General features: G+C 39.8%; 1 protein-coding gene across 1 annotated transcript; it reads right to left on the reverse strand.

Moving 5' to 3' along the window:
* Window positions 1–840: 840 nt before the first annotated feature.
* SRPRB (SRP receptor subunit beta) lies at window positions 841–15,858 on the reverse strand. Its single transcript, XM_031663754.1, has 7 exons — window positions 15,344–15,858; window positions 14,707–14,801; window positions 13,560–13,637; window positions 10,261–10,343; window positions 6,060–6,196; window positions 4,512–4,566; window positions 841–1,968 (listed from the first exon to the last, which is right to left on the reverse strand). The coding sequence occupies exons 1-7, from the start codon at window positions 15,495–15,497 to the stop codon at window positions 1,755–1,757; spliced, it is 816 nt and encodes a 271-aa protein (XP_031519614.1). The 5' UTR covers window positions 15,498–15,858; the 3' UTR covers window positions 841–1,754.
* Window positions 15,859–27,511: the final 11,653 nt, after the last annotated feature.

Consider the following 27,511-nt stretch of genomic DNA (forward strand, 5'->3'; position numbering starts at 1 on the left):
CCAGAAAAAAAGAACAGGCTGAGAGGGACACATGCCTGTTAACAAAAGCATCAAGCCACTGACTTTTATTCCCATGAGCTCCTACTATGATTATGTAAGCATGTCACATTCATTGCTCTTACCTACTTCTAAGTTACTACTTGCCTAATAAGGAAAAGGGCAAGAAATAGAGTCCAAAAGACACTAAGAACACTAGCAGCAGCTTTCAAGTAAGGACTCGGTCAGGGTCTCACGACTTCTCCATTTCGTGTTTCATTTACATTGTCTTCGTGCTCCAGCAGCAAGGCTGACACATGCTTTGGGGTGGGAGCCTGGAGTATTTCTGCCAGATGGTTTGAGGTGACGTGTACTCGCAGAGCCCAAGTGACCCACCAGAAGGGACGTGTGAGACAGCAGGCAGAGGCTGTACATGGACGATCACACTCCCTCAGATGGCATCAGCCCCATGCTTTATCCTTTGACTCCCCCTGATCCTCAAGGCCAAGTGGGGTGCCCCTGCTGAATGCTCCAGAGAACTGCGGGCCTCTCCTACCATGGCTCTTAATGCACTGTTCCATAACTGGCTTCTCACCTGGACACAGCCACCCTGCTCTCCTTGTAAGCTTTAGTTGGGCTTGTCCTTGAGTGTGTGAGGTAGGAATAGGAGAGTGTGTTCCTGTGTATGTTGCAATCTTTAGGCTCAGGAAACAAGGAGTTAGGCCGGAATCCTGACATGTGCACTCATTTGTACTCACCATTCCATTCTATTTAATTGCTTTGAGCCAGACAGCCTGTTTTCTTTACCACAAAATATACTAATCATTTTTAAAAGCCTCATGTTTAAGAAGACAGCAAACAACATCACTTCAAAAGGGGCAACTTTTTTTTTTTTTTGGCATCAATGAATATGCACTTTAGAAATTTACAGAGAACTTTTTTCACTTTGTATTTGCTCCACAGCATTCTAGCCAAGAGTACAAAATAGGAGATCTTCAAGCAGCACATGAAGATGGCCCAGGAGCCTTCGGCCATCCAGAGAAGCAGAGCAGCACCTAAATCTCCATACACTTCCCAGTATAACTACTAAGAACACACTAGACCCTTGGCATTAGGGGATTTATCACGTCCAGTTCTGTTATCTGGGAATGACTCCAAGGGTTTGTGACAAGCTTTTGAAACATAAGTGCTAAGACTGGAGTGTGGACAAGTCACTGAGCTAATGAAGAACAGACCCACTGTCTGCTTGGCTCTGCTATTTTGTACTTGTCTTCACATGCGGGGAAACTTCGTTAACTGTGCCCACAAATCAGAGAAATTCGCAAAGGACTAGACAATGTTTTGCCTGTGAACGTCAGAGGCAACTGGAAATCAACTAGCTTCATACACAGGCAGGTTTGTTTCCAGGAGAAAGGGACCAAAGCATAGAAGGAGAAGATAAGAAAACTTTTCAGGTGATGGCCATATCTCATCATATCCTCTCTGTGTGAAGTCTGCTTGTCACAAAAACCTTGACCCTACATCAAGTTAAACCTTAACAAAGGGAAGATACAGGCATCAAATAAAAGGTACTTACTTGTTTGAAAGGCAGCCATAAGGGAGAAATGAACTTAAAAAAAAAAAAAAATTCCAAGCTGGTTTCAACAGTACTTTGTTTCAACAAGGAAATGTTTCTAACCACATTTTGTACCCCTTCCTTATCAACTCCAGACTACCACAGCCCATTTTCCAAAACTGTGTATCACACACATCCGGGTCTTGTGCTTTGGAGCTGCCTCTCAGGCAATTTTAGCCAGCCATTTCTCCAAGTCCTGGATGTCAGCAGAGCCCGCATCCCCTCTTCCACCCTTGGCACTGCACTCCAAGAACTCCACTTTGAGGGCCAACTGTGAGAATTCAAACTCTTTGCCTTTCTTCCCCAGCTGAGCAGGGGCAGTGCTGGAACTGTCCAGTGTGCTAGGGGCAGCAGAACGGGTAACTCGTAAGGTGTTGCTGTGGGGCAAAAGGAAACAAGTCAGGAGGCAATATTTTTATACAGCAATTAAATCATATTAGTTTCTAAACATTTCAGCACTCATTTAAAACTTAACCATAGAATTGCCAATTATGCTATTAAGATTGCTGAATAATCCTTTGCATTTATAAGTCCCTCTCTTGGACAGACAGGTGAGGTAGGTTAGTGGGGGAGGGGGTTGGACGTCACAGGGCTAGAGGGCAGGTCAGCAGTGGACCAGGTCACACCAACTTTCTTCCAGTCCAGGGCCCCCTTCTAAGAGGATCTCCTGAATGATGCTATTTAAAAATATATTTTTAAAATACATGCTATAAGTGTTATAAAAACATAAGTTTCTGAAAGTTAAGTGTGGGTAGATAGGGTATGTATTTTTATCTTGAGTCTATTTGGATATGGAGTTTAGAAATCCACAAACTCCAGATGCTCATATCTAACTGGGGCACAATTACTATTACCCAACCTCTTTAACCACCAAAACTTCCCAATGTAAGTCCCCTTACTGCCACCTGCTGGTCCTAATAAAGGGTGCATAAGCAACACTCATTTGCCGGCCTCCCCTTCCCTTTCTGCTATCCAGAAGCAGGAATGCATGCTGCCAATCTTCTTTCTTACAAAATAAAGCATTTCTTGTTCTGTGAAGTTGCTTCAAAATTAGTGAAGAATCCACAGACAAAACTAAGCAATACCTTGTTTAGGAACGAACACACACACACACAAACTATAGAAGTATTTTTAAAAAATAATACAAAACTGGATATTGCTAACCTCCTGAGGGAAAAGCTTTTGGGGAGAAAAATGGGCATTCTAGGCATGGTGGTGAGTACATAGGTACTCATTTTAATATTTTTTAAGCTTAATGCATGTGAGTTTTATATGTAAGATATTTTACAATAAAAAATTTTTAAGGAAAAAAAGTATGTATTCAGCTTTTGCCATAAGGCCATGTAAATATAGTATACCTTGCTATTCAGAGACTATGAAATGCCTCAAAGCTAACAGGACCTAATTCTCATAAATCTGAAATTAAACTAAAATTAGTCAGATTCCTAGTTTTAACTGATGTTAACCTTTACAACTTTTCAACATTTCGTTTCACTGCCTTTTAATAAAGCATTGCCTTCTGTATTGTTTTTCTCTAAGTCTACAGAGTGAAAAGCAAACAGCCTATGGAAAATGTGTTTTAACCAGGGGAAGACTTGGACTGTACTGTTAAAAATAACCAAAGACTGATTCACAAATAACATTATGACAGCTTTGGCTTCCCCAAAACAATTCCCAACAATTGCAAGAGAATTTTTAGAAAAAACCCAACCATCGAATTGTTCCAATGTCCCTATTAACCTAACGGCAAGCAATAGATACAATCCAAGAGAGTGAGCATCAAGAGCCCAGGACAGGGTGATAAACTCGCAGCTCCAGAGGGAAAGGAACCACTGAAAATGGCATAGGCAGGGCCGGCAGAATTGTTCTGCAAAGAGCCAGAAATTAAATATTTTGTCACATATTTTTCCTCTGTTTTCTACCTGCCCTTTAAAAATGTCGATTTACTCTTGGCTTGCAAGCTCAGGCAGGAGTTTGCCAATGCCCGAAGCTGACTAGATTCTACTAGACTCTAAGCTCCTGAGTACAGGAACACATTTCCTCCTACAGCTGCTCCCGACTGCAGGCTTGGCATCTACTAGATGCACTACAGGTGCTTCTTAAATGAATAAGGGAGTCAGTAAATCATAGTGAGGAGCCAAGATTCTAAAAGTTGAATTTGTACAGTTTTTCCTCATCAGATCCTTTTCAAGGCCTTACACAAAAGCAATAGGAAAACATAACTTGCTTTACTATAAATGTTGATCATTTCTTCTAAGCCAGCTTTTGGCTAGCTCTTACAAATTGGCATAACACAGAAGACATGCTAGATGCCTTAAAATTCAAAAGCTCAATTTATAAACTTTGAAACACTCAAAGCAGGATATATAATATTGCCAAGTACTTTAATAATCTAAGAAGCTACAATATAGTATCAAAGACTTGCAGTCTTCCTCGGTGTTCTGTTCTTATTCTGTCAATAATAATTTCCAAAGTGGCTTTTAAATGTTTTAATTTCTTTTTTCCTGACTCTCAGTTTTTATTTTTTATTATTTACATGCATCCTTAAATACCGCTTCACATGCATTATTGAGTGGTGAACAAACACTTCCACTCACTGAAATAACACCGTTCTCAAGTTGGCATGTAAAATTTTTTAGCTTCTAAAACCTTTCAACTATAAATGATTTAGTAACAATGGTAAAATAAATTGAGTTTATGGTTTCAAAAAAATCTTTCCATGAAATTGTAAAATATAAGCATCCCAGTAAGTTTCTGTGATTCCATTATTTTGTAAATTATTTAACAAATATGTATCACACTAATCTTCAGTGTATAATTGTGATAATCACATACAACCAAACAAAAGAAACATGCATATGCTGCTTACAGTCTAAGTGTTAAGATATATAATTAACCAACAGGCCTCTTTCACACTTACAGTTCTTTCTCCAGCTGCTGCTGAATTAACTTTGCTGATTTTGCCATTGCAACATCTGTAAAGAAATAAAAGACACTGTTGTAGTTTAAATGAGAATGGGTTTTTTCCCAAGACTTCTTATACAGAAGGAAAATTCCTACTTAAACCAGTAAGTTTCTTTCCTCTTTTAAAAAAAAAAATACCTTTTTTACTAGTTCCTTCTCTATCAAAGTAAGCTTTATACTTGCACTAGGGGCTTTCCCAAGATAATGCTTATAAACATATTATGCTGGTGACCCTAACACTAACTTTAGCTTTCACCAAAGTTCTTCGCACCTTACAGACCTTTCAATTCAATGCACATATAAGTTTAGTCAGTTTAACAGAAAGAAAACCTACCAGTGCTGTGATTGTGAGAAGTGCCTTCACACACCAAAAGACAATGCCCTACCTGTCATTTAAAAGTAAACTTAGCATGTTTCCAGTTGATACTAAGATGATACGTTTAAAGCATTAAGTGTACTAAAGGTAAGAAACAAGCCCTGGTTTGGCACAAAGCTCATGGCAAATAAACAATAACTCCCTTCCTTATACTCAATCAGAGAAATAAAGAGGTCAGGTAATGATGCTAATAACTGCATTCCTGATAAGGCATTATCAATATTAACTGGTCACTTCTGAGAAATGCCTTGGACTCATCATAGAATCAGAATTTCAGATCTGAAAGAGACCTGAAGAGATCCACCAGTCTATCTTATTGTACAGGTCACCGAACTGAAGCCCAGTTTTATTGGGGATTACTGGAAAGTTTTCAGTGGTTATCAGGTTAAAAGAAAACAACTTCAGCAAACTCCCCTTGATAAAATGTGCTGCTGACCTGTGGTTTGGCTGGGCGTGGTGGCTCATGCCTGTAATCCCAGCACTTTGGGAGGCCGAGGCGGGCAGATCACAAGGTCAGGAGATCGAGACCATCCTGGCTAACACGGTGAAACCCCGTCTCTACTAAAAATACAAAAAATTGGCCAGGCGCAGTTGTGGGCGCCTGTAGTCCCAGCTACTCGGGAGGCTGAGGCAGGAGAATGGCATGAACCCGGGAGGCAGAGTTTGCAGTGAGCCAAGACTGTGCCACAGCACTCAAACCTGGGTGACAGAACGAGACTCCGTCTCAAAAAAAAAAAAAAAGGAAAAAAATGTGCTGTACAGTAAACTTGTTAAACTTGTTTGAAAGCAAAGACTCCCTCCTTCAAAACTGTGCATCTGATATCACATATTGTCAATCTGATGAATTTAACTTGGTAAGGTAAAATAATTTATAATTGGAAAAAACACCGTATCAAAGAAAAATCAGTTAGCAGTCTCTTGGTTGTCATTCCTTGGTCTTCTGGTTAGAAGACTGGTGAAAAGGCAGGAGTGGAAATAAATTTTAAGATTAAAAATCCTTCAATTTATAGTTCTTTATAGCAATTATCTCTCATCCTCAATAATAACAACTGTAAATAATGGAAATAATTCTTAGTAGCAGCAATCCCCAAAAAACTCAATTATTATTGCAAGAAAACATGGCGGCACCTTGCTTATTGCAGGCTATCAAGAATGATGGTGTGTTCTTCAGACCCATACTGTCAATGAGGACTTGATACAAAAACTCAGCCACATCTTTCACCTCTCGCTGGAATGCTGCACTGTCCACAACAAACACAATAGCCCTGGTGGGAGAAAAAAAGAAAAACTGGCACGTGAACATGTAACAGGACATCATTATCTTGAAAAACTATCCTGAATTTCTTCAAAGTCAGTCTTGGTGATTAACACTCAGCAGACACACATGCAGGTCTGTGCATATGTTATCATACAACACAAATCCTCATTTAACAAGGAACTATTGAGTGCTACTGTGTATCAATGACTGAAGCTGAAAAAAGACAGTAAGAAGTGATGCCTGTCCTCCAAGACAAATCATCATATAGAGAACCATAGAAAAATGCCAAGACAGAACTATGCACACGTGTAACAGGATTAAAGAGAAAGATCATTTAAATGAGACCAGGTCAAAGGTAACTTTAAGGAGAACGTTAACAGTTGAGTTGAATCTTAGACCAAAAATTGGGACACAGACTGTCTGGAAAGTACAGGTTGAGTATCCCCAATCCAAAAATCCAAAATCTAAAATCTAAAACATTTCTGGTTCCAAGCATTATGGATAAGGGATACTCAGTCTACAGTATGTTCAAGGCACAAATACATGAAACAAATTCCCTGGGGAAGCCAAGGTAAGCTGGTACACGGGGAGATGGGGAAATGAAGGAGAACCGAGTCAGACAGCGAAGCGTGACACGATGACCTGTGGAGTTCATGCTTTTCTGTCTTATGAAGAATACTGGTGCGTAAATGGAAGACAAAGCAATCTTAGAGGGCGCTTGAACTAGAAGCACAGTGACCAGGTAGGGCGTCACTTAACGCAGCCATAGTGGGACTCCTCATGTGACAGAAAAAAAGAAATATCAAAGCTAAAGTGCAGCAGCCCAGGGAAACGGTAGACAACAGGTCTTAGGGGGCCAGGTGTGGTGCCTCACGCCTGTAATCTCAGCATTTGGGGGGCTGAGACGGGCGGATCACTTGAGGTCAGGAGTTCGAGACGAGTCTGGGCAACATGAAGAAACCCAATCTCTACTAAAAATATAACAATTAGCCAGATACGGTGGCGGGAGCCTGTAATCCCAGCTACTTGAGAGGCTGAGACAGATGAGTTGCTTGAACCCAGAAGGCAAAGGTTGCAGTGAACGGAGATCACGCCACTACACTGCAGCCTGGGCGACAAAGCGAGACTCCATCTCAAAAAAAAACAACAAAATACCAGCCTTATGGGCAAGGGTTTGAATGCCCAGGTGGAGATAAGAGACATGCAATGGCCAACACGCAGCTAGGGAGCTAGAACTGAACGCCCTGTACAAAGCCTACAACTTAAAATAGTCTCAGGGAGGTCGGGGCTTGCAAAAAAGGTTCCCTTAGAAACACCAGGCCTCCACTGCCTCCCACAGATACAGGGTATGAATTTATACTCTCCAGGTATAAGACCCGCAAGGGGAAAGGTTTACGTAAAAATTGGGCCAGACTTATTGAAGCCCTGTGGCCCCAACAGAAGGAATTATGAACTGCTTATGGAGCAAGGCTTTCATATCCTACAGGATTAAAGAAGACCAACCACAATATCAACGATGTGTCACTCTTGAAGAAAGGTTCTGGATCAAAAATTACAAGGCACAGAAGAAAATAATTATGAGGGAGAATAACTGGCACCCCAAAGAGAATAATCAGCACCCCAAAACTAGGATAATAAAGCTATCTATCTATAAAGTAAATGTTTAAAATTATTTAAGAAAATACTACAAACTACAATAAAGAATAGAATAATATAAAAAGAAACAGGCTGGTTTGAAAAGGTAAATATTTTAGACAAATATAGTAAATGATATTAATAAATCAATGGAAAAGTTAAGCAGAGATTATGCTCAGCTGAAAAGAATGTAATAAACTAGAAAACAAATCTGAGGGAATCTTACAATATGCGAGGCAGAAAGATTTGTAAGATATGATAGAGAGGAAATAAGAAAGGCAGAATAATAAGGTTCAATAACATTCATAAGATTTCCAGAGCGTGAGAAATGATCATGGGGGAAACAGCACTACCTGGAGAAACGATGGTGAGAATTTTCCAAAACTGAGGAGAATCTTTGGTCTGGAACAGCACACCCGAATTCCAAGAATGATAAAGCTAAATCCATCCTTAAACAGAAGAAAATCTATCCCTGGATAGGTCAAATCAGGCAGACTTACTACAGTGAGATGACAATTAGACTGACTGGCAACAGCATTCTCATCTGCAACAGATGAATGATGTCAGGAGTCATGCGGCTGCCACCCAGGACTCTGCACTCAGCTAAAACAGTCATTCCAAAATGCGGGCCAAATAGAGATACAAATGAACAAAGACTGAAAACATTTGACTACTCATCACCCTCTCTGGAAACACTTCTAAAAGATATACTCAGTGAGAGAAAACTGAATCTAAAGAGAAGAAGTAAAATTCAAGAAGCAATGGGGAGCAAAAGACCATAAACATAACATCCTGGTAATTCTTATCACTGAATGTAAGAGAAAAAAAAAGTATGGTTGGGGGTTAAAAAGGAACATAAATAAAAGGAAGATGTGAGGAAGATCAAAGTTGGAGTGTTTCAGGTTCAGGAAAAGGAAACTGCTATTATTGGTTTCAGACACTCAAATAAGCAATGTTTTAAAAGTGGGGGAGGGGACGACGATAAGAACAGCAATAGCATATGTTCAAATCAGGAGAGGGAAAATAGCCACTAGGGAAACCTGGCAAAGCAAGACAGCAGAATTTAAAAAAGTCACATACCAATATAGTAAATGTCTTTTCAACTTGCATGTATCATTATTATAATGTATTTGAACTAAGTTTTATCTTCATATTTTGCATGTTTTATTTACCCAAAATACATGAATCACAGAGTAGTTATACTGCAAATCATAAAATATTTAGAACTGGCAATAGAAAAAGAAAAAAAATTAATTGGAAATAAAAACCCAATTATGGCAAAATTTACCAGTTCTAGATTTGTCTCAATTATCCAAGGAATAAAAATCACATTCTTATCTGTGACAAATTGTTCATCACCACCATCTTATGGGCAAAGATGCAATAATGAAATTTCAGTCTAGCCATCTTCAATAAAAGGCAAAGAATCAACTACTTCATTCCATCAAAACTAAAATGCTGCCAATTAAAAGACATTATTTTAGGGACTCCTAAGAGAAAATATTGCCAATTAAACTATGACACCATCAACTGTAAGATATATTCCAAATTCAGAGATAATAAAATGTGTCTTCAAATCAGTGAAATGTGGCATACTGATTTTCCTCTTCAGTTTTTATTAATGTTAGAGACCAAAAAAGAAGCATCTGAAACTGCAGCATAAGACTTTTAGGGAAGAACTTAAGAATCAATAACACCAGGGCACACACTAAAAGAAATATGGAAATACTGTTCTGTACTTCTTGAAACATCAATTTTAGGTTTTAAGAATATATATGGGCTGGGCGCAGTGGTTCACGCCTGTAATCCCAACACTTTGTGAGGCCGAGGCCAGTGGAGCTCGAGACCAGCCTGGCCAACATGGTGAAACCCCGTCTCTACTAAAAATATAAAAAATTAGCAGGGTGTGGTGGCGTGTGCCTGTAATCCCAGCTACTCAGTAGGCTGAGGCAGGAGAATCGCTTGAACCCAGGAGGTGGAAGTTGCAGTGAGCCAAGATAACACCACTGCACTTCAGCCAGGGCGACAGAATGAGACTCTGTCTCAAAAAAACCCAAAAACTATATATATAAATGATGTTGGCATTTAATAACTTCTAGGATTCAGCCCAGCTTTAAAATTCTTTTTTCAGATTTTAATAGTCATATACATTATTAAATTCATCTTCAGAATAAATGCAAACATTTAGTAACAATGACAAGGGTTAACATTTCCTAAACACTAAAAAACACTTTTTAAGCATTTTAATCCCATAAAATCCTCATAATCCAGGTGAAGGTGGACTTGCAAGCCAGAACTGGCTGACCCCAAGGTCACCTCAAGGCCTACCAAAGGATACCAAACTGCCTCCCAAACACCACCAGAGCAAATCACATGAGTGGCTTTGATACACAGATACAGACCTAGACAAGCCCATTTCACTTCTTTCCTTCTTACCTGGCTGAAGACTTAAACCGCTCTAAGAACTGAAGCCTCAAACTCTCATGGCCGGGGAGGTCAATCAAGGTCAGACTATTGCCCTGGGGATGGCAGCAATAACATTAATGTTTCAGTAGAGTTCCACGTTCACAGTATAAACCTTTAGTATCATATTTTGGCTACCAGACTGGTACCTAATCAATTAATCAAACAAATGTTCACAGAGCATCTTCTACTCATAAAACACTAGTCAACGTTCTGGGGATGTAACAGTGGCCAAAGACACAGTTCCTGGTCTGGCAAAATGTATGAGAAAGGTGAACATAAAGTAAAATTACACATAAATATAAAATGGGAACGTTGATAAATGTTCTGAGGGTACAGGAGAAGCCTGTCTGGGGGTGTCAGGGAAGCATGATTTACCTGAGTCAGCTTGGGAGATAAACCAGTGTGAGTACAGCAAAGTAGGAGTACAGTATGAATATAAGCAAAAATGTGAAAACAGTAACAAATACTCATAAACTAATAATGTAATATAAGAACTTACAATTTTTCATAGAGCTTATTACACTTACTGGGATCTCCAATCTTTATAACAAAGTACACTTTAATCATTTCCACGCTTAATCTAATTTTTAAAATATTTATCTTCCAGACACATCATTTATTTGTTCCAACTCGATCAGTATTTGTGTCAATTCTGGAGCCCCTATTGAGCAAATCTATGATGCACCCTAGTAAGTTCTATTCACCATTCCAGGCCGCCATTCTTGAATATAAGGTCAAGGCCTGGAATGGGAATAGAGCTTATATTCAGTGCAGTTGTGGCTGTGCTCAACAATAAGACTCTCAGATGTGGCCTGGTACATGCAGCAGACCCACTGATCATTTCTTAGATGTTCTACGTTATCCATAGCCAACCATACCCACAGTTCAGAAGCAGACAATCTGTACAGGTTTAACACAATTCCAGCTGGGTTTATTATGACCTTACCTTTCACATAGCCTGTGCATTTCTTTATAGACAAATATAAATGTTTTTTATTAGTCCCTCTCTTTTTTTTAAGGACTGTTAAGAGTCTGGAGACCCCAGGTTGGGACTTATTGCTCCATTTCAAAAGCAACACTACACCACATACCCTAAGCAATTTGGAAGATACATTACTAGGTACATTATTGTCTAAAGAGATGAGATCGAAAACGTAAGGGGGTAGGAGGAAGAGTGAAGAAGGAAGGGAAAAATGCTCTAAATATTCAGTAGAAATAGAGATAGAATAGAAATATAGACTAACAGAAGCCACATATGTAATTCTAAATATTCCAGTAACCATAATAAAAAAGTAAAAAGAGATTGGTAAAATTAATTTTAATAGTTATTTAATCTAATATATCCAAAATATTACCTTTTAACATGTAATGAAAAAAAGAAAGTATTAATGATACTTTACATTCTTTTTTTCCATACTAAGTCTTCAAGATCTGGTGTGTACTTCACATTTATAGCATGTCTCAATTTGGACTAGTCCTAGTTTATAGCTCAACAGTCACATGTGGCCATTGGCTACATATTAGAAGGTACACATCTAAAGTGTATCCTGGAATATCCTATGTTAAAAATCTAGTGCAGGTACCAGATGACCTTCCAAACCTGGAATTTCAAAATCTGAATCCTTGGGAGTTTAGAAAGGTCTGGGCCACAAAGAGTGTCATCATTGAAAAAAATATATATATCTCTCTAAGATATTTACAAATATGTCCCTTTATCTTTCTTTACAATCTTTAATTCTGGAGGCCTGAGAAAGGGGAAAGAAGACAAAGAGAAGAAGAAAAGGTCTCAAATCACAATTCTAATTCATCCATCTATCCATCCACCCACACCCTCCAACCAGCCCTCACTCCACTCACTCACCAAAACTTATTACATGGCTGGGCGCAGTGGCTCACGCCTGTAATCCCAGCACTTTGGAAGGCCGAGGTGGGAGGATCACTTGAGGTCAGGAGTTCAAGACCAGCCTGGCCAACATGGTGAAACCCCATCTCTACTAAAAATACAAAAATTAGCCAGGCATGATGGTGGGTGCCTATAATCCCAGCTACTCAGGAGGCTGAGGCAGGAGAATCGCTTCAACTCCGAAGGCAGAGGTTGCAGTAAGCTAAGATCACGCCACTGCACTCCAGCCTGGGCAACACAGTGAGACTGTTTCTCAAAAACAAGCAAATAAACAAACAAACTTATTACACATTACAATTTGTTTGGTCTCGCTCTATCGCCCAGGCTGGAGTGCAGTGGCACAATCTTGGTTCACTGCAACCTTCACCACCCGGGTTCAAGTGATTCTCATGCCTCTGCCTCCCGAGTAGCTGGGATTACAGGCACCCGCCACCATACCAGGCTGATTTTTGCATTTTTAGTAGAGACGGGATTTAATTATGTTGGCCAGGCTGGTCTTGAACTCCTGACCTCAAGTGATCTGCCTGCCTCGGCCTCCCAAAGTGCTGGGATTACAGGCATGAGCCACCAAGCCAGGACCCGTGATTCCTTATATTTGAAATATACTCCTATATACTCTGCAAGATATCCATTGCAGCACTGCTTGTAAAAACAAAGGTTATGATAACAAAACTAAATGTCTATTAACATGGTCCTGATTAAGTAAGAATTTAATTGTGTGGTATAGCAACAAAGTGGAGTACTATGCAGCTCATAAACCAACCAGGTGGTACTACGTATACAAATATAGGAGAATAAGAAAAGCCCAAGTCGTATCAGCTGTATGAAAAAAAATAATGGGCAGAACAGGATTTAAAAAGAAAAACAATAAAGGATATACAGACATGTTTATATATGCACAGAACATCTGGAAGGCTACACACAAAAAAAGTAAGTTACTGCTTCTAAGGAGAAGACGGGGTAGTGGGGAACGGAAAGGAAAAATTACTTTTCACCAAATATCCTTTCTAACCTTTTGAATTTTTGTACCACGTGCATGTATTACCTATTCAAAACATAAAAGGTTTAATGCCCACTCTTAAGAACTCACTGTAAAGTTGGAAAGAAGACACAGAAACAAAAAATAAGAATAAAATGTGATATAACATTACTGTACATTAAGGTACAACAATGCAGAGGAGGGCATGATTAAATCTACTGTACAGATTGTCAAGAGCAGAATTTGTCACAAAGAATATGTTTCTCCATAAAAATAAGCTACAAATGGTACTTACATCCTCAGATGAACTCATCCTAAAAATGTCCTTAACTGACACACCACAGTAAAGTAAGACTGTCAGACTCCAAAACTCCACAAACATCTTACCCTGTTATTGTTGACTCTGTATACAGCAGAGCTGTCAGTAATGGAAGTCTGAGTGTCTCTGTAAAGGCCTGTTAACAACTGTAAAAAAAACAAGATGGGAGATATTCAACATTTTAATAGCAAACCGAAATTGAGTTATATTATTCTAAGTCTCCCAGGTGTAAGGTTAAGTAAATGAATGCTGCTTGCAATAGGTGAAAAAGACCATATTAATATTTTTTACCTGTAGAAAAAAAAATCTAATTAATTGCAAATTTTACTCCTTAATGGTATAAAAACAACATTATTCTCAAAAGACAGTTAGTGGCCAAATTTCCCAATCTTCTGTAAAGATTTTTAACCATCAAAAATGATTTGAAGCCTGGGCAATGTGGCGAAATCTCATCTCTACAAAAAATATAAAAAATTAGACGGGCTTAGTGTCGCACGCCTGTAGTCCCAGCTACTCGGAGGCTGAGGTGGGAGAATCATCTGAGTCCCAGAAGTCAAGGCTCCAATGAGCGGAGATCTCGCCACTGTACTCCAGCCTGGGCATTGGAGCGAGACCCTGCCTAAAAAAAAAAAAAAAAAAAAAAAAAAGATTTGAGCTATTTCTTGAATGGAAGGGAAATAATTTATACTCTCAGAAAGAAAAGTTAAAAAGCAGAAAACCTCTCCTATTCACCATGTTAAAACACACTGTTAAAAATACTAAATGTATTAAAAATAAATATTAGTAAAAAGAAGCTAACTAGCCCACTATGTCAAAGAAGGATCATCCTGTGAAAAAGTGTCTTTGATAAACTCTCATAAGAATTTGTTAACCAAGGAATGATAAACTGTAGACCACTGGCTTCTGTGCTTTCTGCTATTCTGGAATGAAACTAATTAAATAAAACCCTTAAATGTGATAAAGACTAAATATCAGCATCTGGCAAGGGCAAAAAAAAAAAAAAAAGAAAGAAAAAAGAGGAAAAATGATCAACATTTCTCAATTATGGGTTTCTAAGAGTCTTTCTGTTTTCCCAAGTAAGTCAAGTAAATTTGGTAACTCTCAAATTTACCAGCATCAGCTTCTTTTACAAAATAAACCATGAGATGACAGGAATACTGGGATGCTATACAATTTTCTATTAAGCTTAACAGGGGTGTAAATGAAATCATTTACCCTGACAAAGAGCAACGTTTTCCCGGAGTCACAAAGGCCAACAAGAAGAACAGCTCTCTGACTGCTCCTTCTGCTCCGGATTAACTTCCAGAAGACTGTGGAATAGAAAGAAAAACAACAGAAATTACGCCTTGGCAATCAGTATATGTGCATGGCTGGGGTGGGGAAATTCACAGAAGTCTGTGATGAAACACCTCATTCACCTGGAACTGACTTTTATCATAATGGTTACTATTGCTGTTGTTAGGGGCCCACTGAGCCGGGCAGTGTCAACTGTCAACTTTTCTTTGCACTCCTTACTCTGACTGGGGACTCAAGTGCGATCTCACTACCTTGGTATAGGCTGAAAGTTGCTGTCAAGACCCTGAATCCTTGCACTGAGAACAGCGGAAGGTGGGGAATAGCGCACTCAAGCATGACAGGGAAGATGACGAAGAGCAATCCGCGCCCCAAAGACCAGGATGTAACTCCGGGGGTCGCCCGGGATCTCCCTTAACGCCCCGCTGCTGCCGCTGCTTCAGGCGAGAAGGTGGGCTGTAGACTGGGTGGGTCTCACCCTCCTGATGCCCTCAAGGCGCTCTCTCAGCCCGGACCTCTGCCCGCCCCGAACCCGCCATAACCACCGGCCGCCTTTTACCTAGCGTCAGCAGCACCGCAAGAACCGCCACCACTACTGACAACAGCGTTGGGTCCGTTTGTTGCAGCTCCTGCCGCAAGGAGTCTAGGTAGGGCTGGAAGGTGCCCCCAGCACCGCCGCCATCTGCCACCCGGCGGAAGTCCGCGGAAGCCATGGATGAGACGCGTGGTCTCTGGTACCGCAAAAGCAACGTGGCCCTGCACTCTGCGCAGGCGCAGGGAGCAGAGCCTCACGCGAATGGTGGTTCCTAAGCCTTAGTCTCTCCCTCAGCCGCGGTGATCCCCAAGTGCCTGATGGGAGTTGTAGTTCTCTGGTACTCGGTCCTCCCGCAGAACGATAGGGGCAGACAGGTTATTGGTCGAGGGACACACACATCTTTTAAGATACGAGTCAGTCGTCGTCACGTACGTTATGGCTGTTGAAAGAATGATGAAATCAATACAATGAATGACTCCCGAAACTACCACTGAGGATTTCCTGACCGTCGCTAAGTGACGTGAGACTTGTGAAGAACTCAAGCATCCTACAAACATTTAATCTGAATTTAATGTGGCAAGGGATGTGCCACATGGATGCACGGAGCGATGCGGGAATACATAATGGGACGCAGAGTCCATCATGAGTTCAGAGAAAAGCTTCTGGAAATTCGAACTGAGTCCTGAAGAACGAGTTAGCATGTGCGAGTGGTTAAAGGAAAAAGAGGTGCTGTGCAGAAGAAAATGAGTATAAGAAATGATGTGCGTGGGAAAGCTAACTAATTCAGTGCCCCTACACTGTAAATCTAGGGCTGCAAACTCAAATGTCTGCATTAAAGGAAGCAACTAGGAAAATCAACGCCCAGGAGAGCTGGGGCTGTTGAAAACTGCAGAGGTTATTTCTGCTGAAAGTGGGGCCGACCCTATTCAGCCAGGTAGGTGTTGTGGGACCTAGGTGGCCAGTTCTTCCAGTTTTCAAGAGAAGCAATAAAGGCAGGTTTTATGGGAAGTTTTCCACTTTTGAAATTTTGGTAGGTAATTGAAAGCATTAAAAAACTTGTGGCCCAAATAAAACACCAAAAGTGGCCAACCTCGAGGGTCCCAGCCCAGTTCACAGTCTCTGTCATTAAACAGGTGTCATTGTTTTAAAATGTACACATGATTTAATTTAATTGTATGACTGAGTAGAGACATGAAGATGTCAGTGTCACTGAAAGATTGAAAAAAGTTACTACAGTTCCACATTGCCATTGAAAAAGTTGTCAGAATCAAAATGGAGTCACTTTATTTATTTATTTATTTATTTAAATCAGAAAAATGGAGCTGGTGAAAGGCCATGGAGGGAGGGTTCTCATGCACCAATGCCTGATGACAAAAACTGTCACAGAAGACTGCAAAAACCACAACCGTGCACAAAGGCGATTGCAACCTTACACACAAAAAATATGTGTGTGAGGACAGCTACCCAGCAACTGCTTGTCCAGCCTACTACTGATGCCATCCTTGCTGTTTGATCTTTGTAGCCGAGGATAATTATCTCAAAACAGTTATGGAATCTGACTCATTTTTCTTTAAAAATCTTTGTCTTCCTTTACACCTCCCTGAATGTGCACATAGTTGAAATGGCATACATATTCCCATTGCAACACCTATTGGTGAATAAATATTTTCTTTTAGAGCCTCCCTCTCTGCTTGTTATTTAGCTTGATAACACTCAGGGCCACACAAAACCTCAACGTGCACAGGGACAGGAAAAAGAGAGGAACTGGCATTGGACCTGGTGACTCACAGCTATTAATCCCAGCACTTTGGGAGGCCAAGGCAGGAGGATTACTTGAGGCCAAGAATTCAAGACCAGCCTGGGCAACATAGTGAGACCCTGTCTCTGCAAAAAAACATTTTTTTAATTAAAAAATAATTAGCCAAGCATGGTGGCATATGCCTGCAGTCCCAGCTACTTGGGAGACTGAGGCAGGAGCATTTGAGCTCAGGAATTCCAGGTTACCGTGAGCTGTGATCACATGCCACTACACTCCAGCCTGGGCAACAGAGCTAGACCCTGCCTCCAAAAAAGAAAAAAAGAGAGGAACTGGGACTCTGCCTTTATTACTAATGTGTCAGCAAGTAGCTAGATAGAGACATTTTTGATTGGGCAAGAAGTGAAACACAGATGTTAAGGGTTGTGGTAGGAAGCTTTGTAATATGATTTAGGCACACCCTCAAAAGCCAGGCCACGGGGGAAATGTAAACAATGTTGGCTGTTAGTTTGGCCTGGTGATGAATGGATGCCAAATCATCAATTATAAAATCTACAAATATTGATTAGAGCAGTCATTTAAGTAGGAGTGACAGGAGATGAAGCTAGAAAGATTGGCAGGAATCAGACCAGAAGGGATTTTGTGTGCTATGTTGAGGATCTTAGAGTTTATCCAGAATGCAGTAAGAAGTTTTATTTGGGGTGATATAGATAATTGGCAGATCTATGGAGAACTAACACTTGAGAGAAAAAAAAAAAAAAAAAAAACTTCAGGCAGAGAGAGCAGCTGAGAGCATTTAGGTAAAAGATGCAGTATTTAGGCAAAGGATACTCAGAATCTAATACAGAGACAGAAATAGGTATGAAAATGAGGGCACAAATTTGAGAGATGTCTGAGAGTTAAAATACATAGGATGTGATTAGTTGGATATTGTGAATTAAGTAAAAGGAATGTTATCAAGGCTGCATCCTAGGTGGTGGGTGTGGGTGACTAGGAAGATGAGAAAGCCATTAAATGAATTAGGGACCTCAATGGTAGGGGGCTTGGGGCTGTGGATCCAATGTAAGAGTAGCCAGAATGAAAACTGTCTCTTTTCTATATGTTGCGTTTCAGGTGCTTCTGGGAAATCTAAAAACTTATGTCAAGCAAGTGATGAGTAAACATAAAGTTCCACAAGTATACACTAGGTTTTCATTTGGGAGTCAGGAATAAATAAGTGGTCATTAAAATCATGAAGAGCATGAAGAATGAGGAAAGGAACCCACAAAAAAGCCTAGGAAAGAAGAGTCAGTGGCACAGGAGTAAAACAGACATGTCCTATAAGTAGTCAGTAGCATCTTCTGTAGCAGAGAGACTCCTTTGACGAGGCTTTGAATGAGTCTGAGCTCAAGGGGATAAGCAAGAGATGGGGGAGTGTGGGGATGGAAGCAAGACTATGGTGTATGGGGAAGACAGTGGGGCATGAAGATAGTTTCTAATGTTAATGAGCACTTCCTGGTGCCAAGCATCATTCCAAATACTTTTAGTATTTTTTTTTTCCAGGCAGAGTCTCACTCTGTTGCTGAGGCTGGAGTGCAGTGATGATATGGCTCACGCCTGGAACTCCTGGGCTCAAGTGATCCTCCTGCTTCAGCCTCCCAAATAGCTGGGACTACAGGCACGAACACCATGCCCAGGTAGTTTTTTTATTTTTATTTTTGTAGAGACACAGTCTCTCTCTGCTGCCCAGGCTGGTCTTGAGCTCCTGGGCTCAAGCGATCCTCCTGCTTCAGCTCCCAAAGTGGTGGGATTACAGGCATGAGCCACCACGCCCTGCCTAATGTATTAATTTGTTTAATTTTCACACTGACTCATTTTCTAACTTTACAGAGGGGAAACTGAAGCAGGGTTGAGTAACCTCCCTAAGGATATATAGTAATGAGCAGGCCTGGGACTTCATCCCAAGCAATGGGCTTCTATCTACTTAACTGTATGCTTTAACACAGTAGGATTCATTTTCAAGGCATTTTTATTGATAAAGGTAGGTGATAGGAACTCCAGATCAAGGAAGGATGGTTAAGATGTGAGGCTTAAGTAAGTAAACCAACTACTTTATTTTAAATTACCAATTTCAAAACTATCAGAACTGGCGGCAGTCATGCCACATTCCATTTCTCTTATTTCTTATGGTCCTAACCCCTGCTCTGTATTCGCCACTCAAAACACACATACACACACACACCCCTTGTATAATATAATCACTGATTCCTCTTTAGAAAAACCACTGGATATTACCATTAGACCTCCTGACTGGGGACTAAAGATGCAGGGAAGAAGGAAGGGCCAGACACAGAGAGTTCCAACCGTAACTGTCTTAACTCTCTGAGGATATTTGGTCAGAGCTATGTGAATGGAAGAGGGCTGCCGTGGTGGTGAAGTTGGGAAAGGAAGAAAGAAGGTTTAAGAAAACAGACTTTTTTTCTTCAGTATGTTTCCTGGGCAGAAGAAATGTGCACAACTCCCACACTCAGAGAGAAGTGAGCACCCCCATTCTCAGGAATGAGCAGCAGGGGTGAGATTAGCTGCTTCCCTGTACTCACCCATCTTCATCAGGAGCTCTGTGGGCACAGACGCAAAGGAAAGACATGCGATGCTGACTGCTGCCCACTGGTAAGTTTTTAGTTCTTGATTCCACTAGCAGATGGAGAGTTACAATGAAACCAATATAGTCAGGGAATTTTTTCCTTCTCTTCCATAAACTAAAATGTCCCACTCACCAGACACCTTCTTCCATCTGCTCCCCAAAGCTCCAATGTACAATGGAACATACCTCAGACCTAGGGATACCAATCATGGGATTCCCCTGCTATGGCTTTAAAAAAAAATGTTTAGAGGATTTTTAAAAACAGAATTTAACACATGCTTATTACATTAAAAACTCAAGCAATAATGAAAGCCACAGATCACCTCCATTTTTCTACCTATAATATCTGATAAATAATATTTCAGACATTCCTCTGTACATATGTACTAATAAGAAGGCTGTATGGATAAGAGCAGTAAATACAAATGAACACATTATTTTTAAAGAGATTATAGTACGCACCTCTGTATTCCCGGTCCCTGAACAGTGCCTGGCTCATGGGAGGCACTGGTCAACTGTTGAATGAATGATCCCAGGCCTACTGTGTCCACTGCCGTACCCCAGGCTCCTGTCTGACACCCTCCTGGTTCACATCCCTGCTTTAGCGGGTTTGAGGATGTGTCACCTTAGCCTAACAAATTTAATTTCTAATTTTAGCTTCTTCGAAAGTGGGATCTGCTGGTAAGAATAATTACATTTGAAGGCCAGGCATGGTGGCTCATGCCTGTAATCCCAGCACTTTGGGAGGCTGAGGTGGGCAGATCACAAGGTCAGGAGATCAAGACCATCCTGGCTAACACGGTGAAACCCCGTCTCTACTAAAAATACAAAAAATTAACCAGGCATGGTGGTGGGCACCTGTAGTCCCAGCTACTTGGGAGGCTGAGGCAGGAGAATGGCATGAACCCGGGAGGCAGAGCTTGCAGTGAGCTGAGATCGCGCCACTGCATTCCAGCCTGGGCGACAGAGTGAGACTCTGTCTGAAAAAAAATAATAATAATAATAATTACATTTAAATAGAGGCACCATTTAGGATTTTCTCTAACATCATTCAATATTCTTAGTCAGATACAAGTAGGATCAGTCGCCCACATCCATCAATCACACTTTGTCCAGACATCTGGCCAGACAGCTTGGGCAGCTCCCTCCTGTCTCTTAAAGGACAGAAGGGGAGAAAGGTGAGTCTACTGGAAATACCAGAGGTCCTGACAAAGAGCTTCACTTCAGAGCTGACCTGCTCACTTGATTGCACCATATCTAAGCTTATTCAGCTCTCTGATACTGTGGACAGTCCCACAGCATACATTGTAACAATGTAATCATCCATTCTTCAGGTGTAGGCATAGGGAGGATCTGGCTCTATACCAAAACTGCTGGCTCTTAGCAGGCACCCACTTTGCACTTATTTAAATGCCTTGATCTTGGAAGGAAACACCTGGAGGTCCTGGGCGGTCCCTATCTGCTGATGGAGCAGCACAGTGTGAACAAATGATGCCTTATCCTTTTGAGACCAAGGAGGAGGATTTAAGGCCAGGCCAGATTACAGCCCTGAGCCTCAGTCACAGGTAGCCTGGTACTACAGAGGAACCGTGCCACACTTCCAGGTTCTCTCCTGGGGGAAGAAGGAAAATGGTGTCAGCCACAGCTGTCCTGGCTTTACTCAAAGCATGCTGTCATTACTGCTCACTGGCATGTGGAAGTACACATGCTGGTGTTACAGTGATGTAGACGAGAAGAGCCACCATGGTGTTCTACAAGAGAACATTCCACTCACTTCTGTTCATCCTTCCCAGCCTTTTCCACCCAATGGCACTTTTTCCTTCACATTCAAGTATAACTTTTTGTCTGTTAAACACAGAAGGGGCCTCTTCTACTTTAAATCCTTCCTGATATTAACAGAATCTAGCTGGGACCTTTGTAGAATTATCTGGGCATACTTTCCTTAGACCTTAAAATACACAATTGCATAATACCAGGAATTGCAAAATTCAGATTATTTTACTATTTAACTTCTCCCTGAGAGCCACTTGAAAAAAGTAATTGAGGTAATAGATCTTCATTTTGAGAAGTTGAATGGTATATAAAAATGCGAAATTAAAATGATTATTTTGTTCTCTGTCCTTCCAAGGCTACTGCTTATGTGTAACTGTCCTTTCACACACACGCAAGCATATGTGTTCATGATTTTTATTCAAATATATGATTATATACCATACATCTGATTATGAAACTTGTTTTACTGAACCTCCTTTCCCCAGCAGTTCATATAGCTCTACTGCACTCTCTGTAAATGCTGCGGGGTATCCCAGTGTTGAGATATGTCCTAAATTACTCTGGTCCTCTAATGATGGAAATTTAGGATTTCATATTTTTTTACCTTATTATAAACACTCTGTGAGAGTACTTCCGTGGGATATATTCGTAGAAGTGCAATCGAGAATAAAGGACATATGCATTTGAAGGATAACAGATTTGGTGAAACGTCCCTCTAGGGAAAGATTTCTCCAATCTAGAGTCACATCAAAAGTAGTAACAGTAATCGTTTTCTCTGTTCCTTTCCCACCTCTGCATGTTAGCAGTTTTTTAACTTTAGCTGATCTAAAAAAAAAAAATGCATGTTCTCATGTATTCTATTTCTTTAGTTATGAGTGAGTCGCTTCCTATTTTAGATGTGTGTTGGTTCTATGTATGTTATCTAGTAACTGTCTCTAGTATTTTTTGCCTGTTATCACAATGTTCATATCTTTTTTAAGGTTTTTAAAATATCCTTTATTTTTTAAAAGCTAACATGTGCATTTTAGGAAACTGGAAAACACATGAAGCAAAGAGCAAAGTCATCCACAATCACAGGCAGTTTACAGTTTGACTTGTCCTTCTAGGTCCTGTGTGTGTATAGACACAACATCCAAATTTATGGGATTGAGATCATGCAATTTTATGTGTCATGCTTTTTTACACATAATGAATATTTACCAATTCAAAATCCTAAAGCTATATGAGTATTTTGATAGTCAAGAAAACACTACACCAACTCAATCTATTAAGAAAAAATATAATCCTGCCTTTCTTGGGACAAAAATTTTATAAAAGACAAAAATGGCATCACACCTCCAGATAAAAGCATTGGCAGAGTTCCACTTAAAATACTGCATTCCCTTAATGTTCAATTTAAAATGAAACATAAAGCAACAGAATACACTAAGTATGTTTCTAAGAGAATTCATTAGCAGATGTATACCATTAAAATATTAGCAAGAAGGTATATTTTCATTGAATTACTTAATGTATTCCTATGGTACAGCCAAAAGAGATGCACATACACATCAGTAGCTATCATCAAAATGTAAATGTATATCTGCATATATCTCTCCCCCCTTTATACTTCCTTTTGCCCCTCTGCTGCCAACCTAATGAACAAGTCCTGATATACACTGCTCAGTGGTGGTTTAACAATTCTATGTCCAACATGCATCTTTTCTATCGATTATAACAAAAACATATTTACAAATTGGCTAATTCACTAGCTCTATTTTTAATCATACATTGTCACCTCAGGACATCCATAAAAGTTAGGTGTTCCAAAAAATAAACTCTGTCCACAATAAACGTGGGCACTTTACCAAAATGCTGACAGACCTATGGCTGTCATCTCAAACTATCTTCTGGATATGGAGATACTAGTGAAAAGCCCTTCCCTTCACCCTTCCTCTTCTCCCATGCCAGTGACTAAGTACAGGACTATGTCTAGCTCCAAGAGGTGGATTAACAAAGGTTACTCCCAGAAGACAGGTCTTCCTAAAAACTAACAAAAGGACATTTATAAAGGGATAGTTTACTACCTCTACTTTTAAACTACCTTGAGCATTAAGACTTGTTTATTCTTTAAAACACATCAATATTAACTAAAATTCACATACAGAACAATGGCTAGACCATCTGAACTAATCTAATTCACGGGCCCAGAACCCTTCTCCCTGCATACTTCCTCCTCCTCCCGCCTGCCGCCACCCAATGAACAGTCAGCATCAAGTTTAAAAATTCCATTCTCAAATGCAACCAGTCCTAGGAAATAACAACCACCACAAAAATGCATAAAGGGTGTTACTTTAGCCCTCTATTTTTAATCTATATTGTGCAATTTTAAACATCTAGAAAGACTAGGTGTTTTAAATAGGACTTGAGTTTTCCACTTTATACACAGTAGCATTGAATAAATGGTGCACATACAAAGCACAGGCTATAATTTGAATGTGTCTTCTAAATAGGAACATGGCCTAGAACCCTTCCCCTTCCTACCTCTATCAACCCAGTGGACAGGTATAAACATCTCTAATACTTAGAGGGAATTTTAACAATTCTACTTTTGAAATGTTTTTAAGAACAATCTTTCCTATGAATTTTAACATAAAGTGTACTCAATGTATTAGTTTACTAACTCTAGTTTTGTTATATGCTGGCAACCTCTTTAACATCCAGAAAGACTAGATATTATAAATTAGGACACCATCCAATGTTATGCGATTGGGATCATACAGTATGTATCACGCTTTTTCACACATCATGAATATTTACCAATTCAAAATCCCGAAGCTATGTAAATGTTTGTTTATATACACAGCAAAGTAAAAGGAAATGCAGATATAAGGGACAATAGTCAATTCTGTCATACTGTAAACACACTGGTATAAAGCCCTTTGCACTTTCTTCTGCTCCTTCCTCCCTGAATCAGCATAAATATAATGTGAAGTGGTTTGATCAATTTCTAAAAGACAATTATTTCATATGAATCAAAAGGGTATCTACAAAATGTGTTATTTACTACCTCTACTTTTAACATACTTTGTGCACTTCTAAACCTCTAGAAGACTAGATGTTTCAAATAAGGACTTAATTTTGTCCACTATATGCATAGTAGTGTTACCACTGGAGGGTGTCCAGGTTCTTGGCTTCTTGAACAAATAATTGGACAAAATGCATAAAGCAAGGAAAGAATGAAGCAACAAAAGCAAAGATTTATTGAAAACGAAAGTACACTCCACAGGGTGGCAGAGGGCCTGAGCATAGGGGCTCAATAGCCCAGTTACAGAATTTTCTGGGGTTTAAATACCCTCTAGAGGTTTCCATTGGTTACTCAGGGTATGCCCTATGTAAATAGAGAAGGCATTTCCCATGATAGCTGAAGTGTTTCCATTTTATTTAGTTCTAGGAAGTCAGTATGCCTCTGCCATATATTCCCTGCCTCCAGACCCTATTCTTCTGCCTCATTTCCTCCAGAGATGTGATCCCCATAAATCTTTATGGGAGGTGGAGGGGCCGATGGTCTTTCTCCTGTAACTGCTGCATGCTGGCTTGAGGTGTAGTCCCTACCTATTGAGGCTCACGGAACTCCTACCCTGCTCTGTCTAGTGAAGGCAGGGTAGCTCCCTGATGGCCAGGGGTGGTGGAACTGGCTGGAACTTTTGTTGTATGATCATCTGAAGCTTTATGGTCTTTTGGCAAGAGGAAATGAATTCAGTTAAAAGATTTAATGGGAACTTCAGAGGGTGGATACATATGCTATCAGGAATGTTTGTTATAGAGATTTGTAGGAGAAAAACAAAACCTGGCTTGTGGTCTGTTTTAGGATCTATGTGTTTGCTTAAGGTCTTAGCATAGGTGACTCCATTTTGGTTTGGTTTAGTCTGTTGGGGCCTAGCGCATGAGCTCAGTCCAAAAAAAAATGGCCTCCCATAATTTTGTTTAAAAAATTTCCCTTTTTTGGTCAGGTTCTCACTTAACTGAGAGTGTGACCAAAACTTAGGGCCTTACTTAGCACCACTCTCAGTTACCAATATTTTGGGTTTTTGGTCTCAGCACATCATTCATAGGTTACAGTGTCCTCATGGTCGCACATTTCTTTCAGTTCCTGTCATTCCAGTTTAAGAGAGACCATTTGACATTCTAGAGATGGCTGTATGCAAACATTTAAAACCTTTGAGAGAATATAGCACACCAGGGAGACTATTATTATGACTATCAGGAGGATAATACCAAAGTTGCGAGTATGCTCCTTATCCAGGGTCCCCATAAACCAAACCTCCTAAACTCAAATAGATGAAAGAATGAGCTAGATAAAGAGTGTACTCACTTAACTAAGCAGTCTCTTCATTATTTCGCTACAACCGAATCTCGGTAATACCTGATGTTTTCTCCATAGGCCTTGAGTGCTGGCAGCTGCACAGATACTCTTCTGTTTAACCAATTCTATTATTTAGCATAACTTTCTTAAGAGAATTTAGTCTATTATGCAACCATAACCTTTATAGTAAACTGCTATAGAGCCTATTATGAGGAATACATTTCTAATCATTGCGTCTTTTATTCCAAATCATGGAAAAGGGGCCTAAAGCTGGCCGCCAAGTTCTTCACAAATAAAAGTATACCCCATAAGTGTACGCAATAGATCCCTTTTCCACTTCTATTTTTCATAGAGGCATAAGCAAGGAAAAAATATTCAAAGATAAGAGTCTCATGATAATAGAGAAGTCTTGATTCATGATCTTGGGAAAAGCTGTTCACATCAAGGATGCCATCTTCTTCTTCGAGAGAAGCTTCCCTGGTTAGCCTTGCCTTAAGGATTCCAATGGGTGTACAGTTCCAAGAGTGTGGAGGCACTCTTCTCAGTTGTGAGATCATGAACCCAAAGTTCAAGGTCCAGAAGTTTTGCTGTAGTGTGGATGGCAAGGACAGTCTTTATCTGATGTTCTCAGAAGATCCAATCTTCGGGTTCTAGGTTGTGAAGGAGTTGATTGTCCTTAGTGAACCATAAAAAGCTGTCTTTACCTTGTGAAAATACATGGTGGCATAATAACTCAGTGTTATAACATCAGCCCTCTTGCATGGGAAAGCTTTTATACAACCAGAAAACATGCACTGAAAATAACAATTGAATGAAATCCCTCTATAAAATGTTTAAATGGCCCATCAGGTGACCGGATGTACCTGAAGCTTTTATTGTTTTCCCAGGAATATGGGACCAAACATTTGTTATAAACTATTTTAGCAATTTATAAGTCACCACATCAATATATTCAATTTGGATCATTTTATCTTTTCCATGATGAGTCATGTAATGCAGAAATTTTACTAACAAAAGCTTTAAGGACTGAGGAAGGAAAAGGTGGCCATCCTGGTTCTCTATGAGTTCATGCTTAATTAACATTAGACTTATATCCTCTTGAATACCAGTTGTTTCCCCAAATTAGGTGCATAACACTGATAACTGATAGGTTATCATAGGTATTTTGATTTAGATGATGGAATGTATTCAAATTGTATATCTAAACAGTTTCAGTATCAGCTAATTTAGCATGAAAATCTGGCAAAGAATTTTCTTGGTATTTAATTAATTTTTGTTCTACTTGGATTAGCAGTTTTATAACCCAGTCAGTCTTTTCATTAAAGTTCCAGCAATTCTTACCCAGTTCAAATGACATGATTCTAAACTTATTAGAAACCTGTATTCAAGAGTGCTTTTTAGAGTCCCTTCCAATCTTTTATGAATCTCCTAAAAGACACCATATTCTAGGACTTTGCATGTTTGTGAAGTTTTCAGAAACTGCATCAGTATTAAGCAATTAACTGTGGAAATGACTTTAAATAGTTATAGTTAAAAACATACCTGACAAGAAAATTTGGTTATTTCTGTGGTCTACATAATTATGATTGATAGCATATACTCAGACATATTAGAATTTTAGAAATCTCATACAATTTTGGAACATATATTAATATTATTCACTAAAATATAATCTGAAGAAGATTAAATTTTTTT

Source organism: Papio anubis, chromosome 2 (genome assembly GCF_008728515.1).
Source record: "Papio anubis isolate 15944 chromosome 2, Panubis1.0, whole genome shotgun sequence".
NCBI classification, from domain to species: Eukaryota; Metazoa; Chordata; class Mammalia; order Primates; family Cercopithecidae; genus Papio; species Papio anubis.